The sequence below is a fragment of the Ricinus communis genome, chromosome 4 (genome assembly GCF_019578655.1).
Source record: "Ricinus communis isolate WT05 ecotype wild-type chromosome 4, ASM1957865v1, whole genome shotgun sequence".
In the NCBI taxonomy this organism is placed as follows: Eukaryota; Viridiplantae; Streptophyta; class Magnoliopsida; order Malpighiales; family Euphorbiaceae; genus Ricinus; species Ricinus communis.
This window is the reverse complement of record NC_063259.1, coordinates 23,335,783-23,345,360: the sequence shown is the minus strand read 5'-3', so window position 1 is coordinate 23,345,360 and position 9,578 is coordinate 23,335,783. Positions and strand designations below refer to the sequence as shown.

The window sequence follows — 9,578 nt, the reverse complement described above, 5'->3', positions numbered from 1 at the left end:
AAATTGAAAATTGGAAATGGGCTTGTAATTGTTTACTGGATACTATCCACATTTAGTGTAACCCAACCAACATAAAAGATGGGTTCTCATGTTCTTATCGACCCATTTATTAATTATCCGTGTTAATTTTATGCATCATTTAACCGGGGCGGATTAAAAGATGATATCTTTTTGCTGCTGTTTATAATTATTCAGAAAATAGTATGATTCTAGCGTGCGGCTCACTGTTAAAATTGTTAAGTTTATAATAGCATGGCGGCAAACTTCCAAGGTTGAGAAGATTACAATTTAATTGGTGTTTTGCATGGAATGCAACCGCATAATAATCACAATACAATTGCACAACTGAAGCGTGCATTTCTTTACAAGCATACTCAGAGAAGAAGATGACTATAACTTAGATCAATGTAATTTACAAAACTCATTTTCATCTTCTATTGTTTATAAATTGTGTAACCCAACAACAATTTTCTCAAAAGAAGTACCTTTCGCGAAACCAAGAGGGCGACCATTCTAAAACTCAATAATTAAATGCATATATGTACATATAGTCTATTTACTGTAGTGCTGCAGAGATCACAGGAGGAATGGCAGGACAAGTTACTGTAAAATTTCCCTGTTATCGAACACCACGAGAAGGTAGTTCGTGATGGATAAATTTCAAGGTGCTGAAATTTGTAGTGGAACACCAGGTGTAGGCTCTAGTACCCGAGAATCTGGTAGTTCCTTTGCCAAAAGCTCCTACATGAATTAAAAGTTTTAATGCCTCATCAGTTATGCAGCAGATCTGAATTATTACAAAGATAGAATATGATAGTTTCCTCTTATCAACTAAATGAAAAAAGAAAAGAAAAAGGAATTAAAGAAGCCAGAATCAATATACTCTTTATGATTTGACTTGTCAATGCACTGTTTACAGACTATGCCTTTCTTTTTAAGGAAAAAGATCTTGCAGAATATCAATTACCAAGTATTGTTGTCAAAACTTAAATCCAAATCAAGCACAAATCACTTGAATTATAGCATACTTTCTGAAGGTTCAGCAGCAATTGTAAAAACACAGGTATAATTTGAAGGGAGAATGAATGTTTGATGCAATCGGGATTTGGAAGTCATCTAAATGGTAACTATATATTCTAGCTAACAGGGTAAAAGGATATGAAACATTTCAGCTGGATCTAGTTAACCTCAGAACACATTTAAGAGGTCCCAGAATGCTTTCTTTACCCATTTTATGAATAGTCAAGGCCCAAGAGGTAAAATTGAAACCGATAATTTAGTAGCATTAACTTGAATGGTTCACCTGTTTTTCACCCAGTCCCTTCCTTATATCGTACAACAAGTACAGTCTACGAGTGCTACTAACTTGCACATCATCTTACAGAATATGTTACAGGTAAGACGAAATAGTTACATCCACACTGTTATTCTCATTATCCAAATCTTTATTATTGAATTTTCATAAAAGGAGGAAAAAAAAGAACTTAACTGGAAAAAAATAGAAAGAAAACAGACCTTGAATGATTCTATTGTTCCCTCTGACCGGATGATACTGGCAAGCAACCCTTTGGCATCAAGGTCTCCGTTTTTCATTGGCACAATGAACCTGGGAAAGAAAGGAAGCAAGTCAAAAAGAAAAGAAAACTGTTTTTGTCATACAACTACAAAGAACATGGTACAGGCTGTGTACTTGGCATGCAGTAATTTTGCAAGTTTAACTGCATCTTCTTGTCCATAAACCAAAGTAAATTTAGGCAGAAGCTGCTTTATTACTGGGGTGATAACAATATCAGCATGTTCCTTCTCCAGAAAATTCTTGTCATATACACAGTGGGGTTCATAGTAAAGAGTCATTTGGCCTTGAGGAGAACTGACAAGGTATCTGAAGCAAATAGCAAGACAAAGACCATATTTGTAATTCACTCGATGACTACATATTCAGCCAGACACATGCTCATAGAATAGGTTGTTCCACTTCAAGCACAAAATGTCTTACCCATTCTCAGGGCGTTGCCAAGGAGGACCCAAGACTGGCCCTGCAGTAGCTTGAACTCTGACTTTAGAACCATTTTTACCTTCAATTTCAGCATTCTCACCAGGTTCTAGATATGTGACCTGAAAGAATCTGAATCTATGTTTGGTTTGAATACGGAACGGCTTAAATCAACGATAATGATTACAACAGATATGTTGGTTTGAACGTCAGCAATTGGGTATCTAGTATCAAAACTTAACTGCTTTAAGAATTACTTCACTGTAATAGACCATATTAGAAACTCAAGAATAAGTGCATAAATGAAATGCGTGTCCTTAACTCCATTTAATAATGCAGTCACAAATATTAGTGGAATATCTTTGTAATTACTCTGTAAATATTTTCTAGGCTACAACATCTCCAGATGAGTCGTCTCCTTGATATCCTTTCCTATTTTAGCTTATTTGTTTCCTAGATTAGCTTTCCTATTTATGTAAATATTCTTAGTGTACAAGCAACGATAGAATAGCTTTGGCCAAATTTAAGAACACAGAATCATTCCACAAAACTTTAAATGGTATCAGAGCCATTTCAAGACAGGAGACAATGACCATTTTCTCAATCATTCTCCAGCGACTGAAACCTTTGCTTTTCCACCACGAAATATGACTATCGTTATCTCATCATGGGTGACGACCAGACCACCAAACCTCTCGACTTCACATCACCCTACTACCTCCATCCCTCTAACGGCCCACACATTACAATTTGTCCTATTGTGTTATGTGGTGATAACTATAATGAATGGGTTCGTTCGATGCGCAATAACTTCCGTGCAAAGAACAAACTAGGCTTCCTCGATGGAACCATAACCAAGCCAAAGGAAGGAACTCCAGAAGCATCCTTATGGGTGACGGTTAATTCCACACTTGTGGGATGGATTCATAATACTCTTGATCCAGTTTTACGCTCCTCCATCTTGCAACCCGACGATGTGAAAGACATGTGGGACGATATTTGACAACGTTTCTCGATACGGTCCGAGAATTCACGAGTTAAAAACTCTTTTGGGTTCTTGCAAGCAGCCGGTAATGAATTACTACAACGAACTACAGAAGATATGGAATGAACTTGCGGGATATTCTACTATTTCGACGTGCACTTGTGCCACTGCTACTTCCTTTGCTCAATAGAAGGAGAATGAAAAGGTACATGATTTTCTTATTGGTTTGGATTCCACTCTTTATGGAGCTGCTGTTTCAAACATTTTGATGTTGGATCCTTTGCCGAGCTTAAACACGGTTTTTGCTAAAATCGTGACTGAAGAACGTCACCAAACTGTTGCTCGTACCCATGAAACCAATTATGATGTTGTCGGTTTCACAGCACAAGGGGCTGTTGGGGGGCAGAATGAACGGCCTCGAACCAACAACGTTTGCTCTCATTGCGCCAAGCCTGGACATGAACAAGAAAATTGTTTTCAACTGATTGGGTACCCGAACTGGTATTTAGAGAACTGTACCAATGGAGGGCACAGTAGAGGCGGAGGCAAGTCTAGACGGGGGGGAGGAAAGGGTGCTGGCAAAGGAGGCCGTGGGTAGGTAGCAAACGCCGCAACCACCTCGAAGCCTGTTGCTCAGGCACCCATCCAAGATTCAGATCATCGTGGCATTCCTGGGTGTTTCAGATGATCAGTGGACTATGCTTGTGCACCTACTTAACACTTCAAAAGGGTTGTCTTCCTCAACCGAAAAGTTGAGCGGTAAATTTGGTTCTTCTGCTGAATGGATCATTGATATCGGATGCTCGAATCACATGATTGGTAATGCTAGATTATTTAGCCAACTATTTGATGTTTCTCCTACTTCTGTTAGGCTGCCTACTGGTAAACAAACTATTGCCACTAAGGAAGGCACGATAACTTTAAACAAGCATAGAGTACTCCATAATGTATTATATGTTCCAGATCTTACTTGTAATTTGCTGTCAGTGTTTCACTTGTTTTCCGATCTATCTTATTCTGTCACTTTTACTGATAAGCTTTGCATCATACAGGACCGTGCTTTAAGGACTCTAATTGGAGCGGGTGAGCAATGTGATGGGGTTTATTGGTTTCGGCCTTTGCGACAACTTCAAGCTTATCAAGCAACTGTGGGAAATAAAAGAGACTTGTGGCATCAACGACTGGGACACCCTTCTCGGAAAGTAGAATTTCTTTTGCCTAATATTATTAGAGATAGTGGAAATAAGGATGTTAATATTATCCATGAACCTTGTGATATTCGTTTAAGAGCCAACCAAACTAAAAGCATGTTTTCTTTGAGTAATAATAAAGCAAAAGATGTTTTTGATTTAATCCATTGTGATATCTGGGATGCGTATACCTTGCCTGTTAGTTGTGGTGCTCATTATTTTTTAACTATTATTGATGATTGTTCTCGAGCCGTGTGGGTTTATTTGATGACTGCCAAATTTGAGGTGCCTCAACTTATTAAGGATTTTTGTAGAATAGTTCAAACTCAATTTGATAAGCATGTTAAAATTCTACATAGTGATAATGGAAATGAATTTACATGTCTTCATTGGTTTTATGCTGACAATGGTATTATTCATCAAACCTCTTGTGTTGATACTTCACAACAAAATGGAAGGGTAGAACGTAAACATCGGCATATTCTTAATGTGGTTCGGGCATTACTTTTTCAAGCTAATCTTTCCATTTCTTTTTGGGGGGAAAGTATAATGACGGCTGCCTATGTCATCAACCAAACTCCTACCCCATTGCTAAATAATAAAACACCACATGAAATTCTTTTTGGTTCACCTCCTAAGTATGATGTCCTTCGTGTATTCGGTTGTCTCTGTTTTGCCAAAAATCAATCTCGTGTGAAGGATAAGTTTGGTTCTCGCTCTTGTCGATGTGTGTTTGTGGTATTCATTTGGTAAAAAAGGGTGGTGTTTGTATGACTTAGAGGAAAAAGTTTTCTTTATATCTCGAGATGTTTTTTGTGAACAACAGTTTCCTTTTTCTAGTAAAGTCTATACGCCTGCTACTGATGATGTGTTTGAAAATAAGAAGTATTATGATATTGTGACTTATTTTGAGGATACTCCCTTAGCAAAGGGGAGTGAGGAGCACTTAGGTATGGCAGGAGAAATCGATAGCAGGATTATACTACACATCACACCACCTGCGGGTGGCGACTTGGACGTTATTCAACAACTTGTTATCACTTCAGATATTAGAAAGGTTGTGATTAATGAAGAAAATGTTTTGCATGAAACTGGTCGAGGTCATCGAATAAAGAAACCTTCTAGTAAACTTAAGGGTTTCATCGCTAACACCGTTCGTGTTACAAATCCCATCACATCACCTGTCTCTACTCTGTCAAAGTTCTCAGGTACTCCTTTTCCCATTACTTATTATGTAAAGTGTGATAAGTTTTCTGTGAGACACACCCGTTTTTTAGCAGCAATTACTACAGGAATTGAACCCACATCTTTTAAAGGAGCTGTAACGGATCCTGGTTGGCGAAAAGCTATGCAAGACGAAATAGATGCACTTGAGAGAAACAGGACTTGGACTTTAGAGGACCTTCCACCTGGAAAGAAAGCGATCGGTTGTAAGTGGGTCTATAAAGTCAAGTATCGATCTGATGGTACGATTGAATGATTAAAGGGGCGCCTAGTGGTGTACGAAAATCGAAAAATTGCCGGACTTGACTTTAATGAGACATTTTCCCTGTAGCAAAAATGGTCACGGTTCGCACATTTTTGGCTATAGCGGTAGCCAGAAAGTGGGAACTCCACCAAATGGATGTGCATAATGCCTTTCTACATGGACATCTTGATGAGGAGGTATATATGCAACTCCCTCCTGGTTTTAACTCTGCTGCTTCGGGTAAGGTGTCTCGATTACCCAAGTCATTGTATGGACTCCGGCAGGCGCCTCGGAATTGGTTTGCTAAGCTCTGGACTGCTCTGAAGGACATTGGTTTCAAGCAATCTTATGCTGATTACTCATTGTTTAGTTATTTTAAGGGTGATGTTGGTTTACATGTTCTTGTATATGTTGATGACCTTATCATTACTGGTTCTTCTTCTTTGGCAATTAGAAAATTCAAGCAACAACTCAGCGAGAGATTTCATATGAAAGACTTGGGCATTCTCAAGTATTTTCTTGGCATTGAAGTAGCATGTGGGAAGGATGGTTTGTTTCTTTCGCAACGCAAATATGTTCTTGACATTATAAGTAAGGCTGGCTTACTTGGCGCACGCCCTGTTTCTACACCCATGGAACAGAACCACCATCTTGCCACCATCAATGGTGTCGCCTTTGATGATCCAGAGAAGTACCGGAGGCTTGGAGGGCGCCTAATCTACTTGACGATTACCCGACCTGAATTGTATTACTCTGTACATATATTAGCTCAGTTCATGGGTGATTCTCGTGTTGAACATTGGGATGCAGCTTTGAGAGTTTTGCGGTATTTAAAAGGTTGTCCTCGATAGGGTATTCTGCTGCACGGGGAGAGCAATTTTCAACTCTCTGCCTTCTGTGATAGTGATTGGGCAAGTTGCCCTCTGACTTGGAAATTATTGACGGGTTATTTTGTTTTATTAGGTTCTTCTCTTGTCTCTTGGAAAACGAAAAAACAGCCAACTGTTTCCCGATCTTCTGCGGAGGCCGAGTATAGATCTATGGCCACTACTTCATGTGAGTTAAAATGGTTGAAATCCCTTTTGGCTTGTTTTGGGATACAACACGTGCGTCCCATGCGATTGTTTTGTGATAGTCAAGCTGCTCTTTATATAGCGGCTAATCCGGTTTTCCATGAACGAACGAAACATATCGAAATGGACTATCACTTTATTCGTGATGCCTTGCAAGATGGATTGATTTCTACGTCTCATATTCGAACTGGTGCACAGATCGTGGATATTTTGACCAAAGCCCTTGGTAAATCACAGTTTTCTTTACTTCTTCGCAAGTTGGGCATTTGCAATCTCCATGCTCCAACTTGAAGGGGAGTATTAGTGGAATATCTTTGTAATTACTCTGTAAATATTTACTAGGCTACAACATCTCCAGATGAGTTGTCTCCTTGATATCCTTTCCTATATTAACTTATTTGTTTCCTAGATTAGCTTTCCTATTTATGTAAATATTCTTAGTGTACAAGCAATGATAGAATAGCTTTGTATAAATTCATGGCTTTGGCCAAATTTAAGAACACAAAATCATTCCACAAAACTCTACAACAAACAACTCAATATCTCAGCAAGCACTGAGGCTACTGCAGCAAGCCCCACTACTAGTTTTGGGGACTGCATTTTTGGTCCTCAACTCCAAACTTCACACTAATTCATGCACTAAAGTATCATATTCCTTCCTCAAGAAATGAGGCAAGGACAAGAACTACTTAAAACAAACCAAATGAAAGAGACATTGTAGAAAATTGGGGCAAAAAGCTACAACCTGTAAATATTAGAAAATTATATAATTCGAAACCATTTAAATGGATGCCAATTTCAAGGAATAAGATGCATAGGTAACTGCAGCATAAAGGAGCAGACAAATTCCAAAGCTGTGAAGAACTTACGTTGCAAAAAAGGGGATCCAACAAAGGTTGGGCATTAGGGGTTGCAATAATTCTAATGTTTGGCAATTTTTCAGAAAGTGGCTTCAAGGTTTTTAAGTGGCAATGATCGTCGAGGCTTTGAGTAATCAGCAAGCTATCCACTTCAGGAAGATCATTAAGCTGCATTACAATTTGCATTACTAATTTGATCAACCATCAGCACAGATATTTATATGAAATCATTATAGAAGACTAGTACCACCCAGATAAGCTTGGAGGGGTAATCCAAATACTAAATCACTATATACTTCATTACAGATGAATACTAATATCACAAAATTGATAATATAGTGCAAACATATGGCAATTATTGTTTAGAATTAATAAAATAATTCAAACAATAGAAAGTACCTGGAAATTCTTTATGAGCTTCTTGGCAGCATCATATAGCCAAGGAATACCAAAATCCAAGTTACCCACCAAGATTGGGTCAACCAAAAGGTTAATTCCACTCACCTCCCACAACCAACTATTCCCCTGGTACCAATTAAATAAATACATATAGCAAGAACAGAAAAATCAATCAAACTTTGCTAAGACACAAATCAAGAAACGTAGAACACTACCTCTAAGTAAGTGAGTTTGATCGCATCATTAGTACCAGAACTCGATCCAACTGCAGTTTCTTCAGATACCACAGCAGAAACACCCTTATGCAACCTGAAAATGAATGTAACTCATGGCAACAATAATAAACTTCATGAAAATACCAAGAAAGAGAAAATAAAAGGAGACCTTTTCTTAGGTAGCTTCAATGAACTGGAACTGATGCAGATTGGACCCTTGCAACATGAGGAAAGATGGGTAGGTGAGAATAGGGTGAAATGAGAAAAGGGTCTGGTCCTAAAAGGATTAGAAGGAAGATAATTGCAGTGAAGAGCCATTTTTTTTTTTATATTCTAATGGTAGAGTTTCGGTTTTTTATTTTTCTCCTAATCCGAACAATTTTCCTTCCCGCGAATTCTAAACCATATTGTGATTGTGAACATTAAATCATTCACTCAAATGGTTTACATTATGCCACGTGGAAAATGATGACCCGCCATTTCTGGAGCAAGTTTGAGCTTCCTCGGTTAGACCAACAGGCTGAACAGGAAAAGAAGAAAATAACTGGGATTTTTTGTTTTGGCATTATATAAAATTTATGATTATAATTTAATAAAAATTTTAGTATTAATTTTTTTCTAAAATTTAATACTTAGTGTTATAGGTAAAATGATATAAACTAGAAATAAGATATTTTATATATTATACGAATATAATTGGTGAAAAAAAATTATACTAGAATAAGATAAAATATAATATAATATATTTTTTAAAATTATAAATATAAATATTATTATATAAAAAAATATTTTTTTAAGATAAAATTTATAAATTATTATAATAAAAGGCTTGTTCCTATTTATAACTGATTTGAATTAGAATCATAATTTTTTATTTTTATACATAGATTATTTTTATACATAGATTATTTTTATACAGAGTACCTTTATAATTAGCTACTTGTGATTAAAAATTAGGATAACTGGCCCTTGGCAAAGTGATAAATAAAGCCAGAGTGACACTAAATCTAAAATCCATAAATTATAAAAGAAAAGGATAAATAAAAGTTTATTAATACCATATTGAAATTACATGAGTTCAATACAATATTTAATATTACCTCAGAACCTCTTATACAACGTAGATATTTGTTTCAATTGGTTTACAAATTGGGATGTTTATCTCATATTTTAGTCTAATAATAAAATTATATCAGTATTAGTTTGAAATTGAGCAGCATGGTGGCGGGTTAAATATCACCAAAGGCCATAATCCGCCCTCAAAGAAGCCGTCTTAAAAAGCTCCTATAACACTCTTGCAACCATGCTGTGTTCCCTAATTCCAGGATCAGCTATTTATACAGGTTTGATGGAAATTGAGAAGAAAGATAAAAAAAAAAAAGGGAGAAAACATTT

At 36.9% G+C, this 9,578-nt stretch overlaps 1 protein-coding gene across 1 annotated transcript; it reads right to left on the bottom strand.

Moving 5' to 3' along the window:
• Window positions 1–374: 374 nt before the first annotated feature.
• On the bottom strand, window positions 375–8,710 carry LOC8260404. The gene is made up of 8 exons (XM_002529108.4): window positions 8,353–8,710; window positions 8,184–8,277; window positions 7,969–8,094; window positions 7,579–7,737; window positions 1,997–2,115; window positions 1,691–1,882; window positions 1,516–1,606; window positions 375–741 (listed from the first exon to the last, which is right to left on the bottom strand). The coding sequence occupies exons 1-8, from the start codon at window positions 8,499–8,501 to the stop codon at window positions 661–663; spliced, it is 1,011 nt and encodes a 336-aa protein (XP_002529154.1). The 5' UTR covers window positions 8,502–8,710; the 3' UTR covers window positions 375–660.
• Window positions 8,711–9,578: the final 868 nt, after the last annotated feature.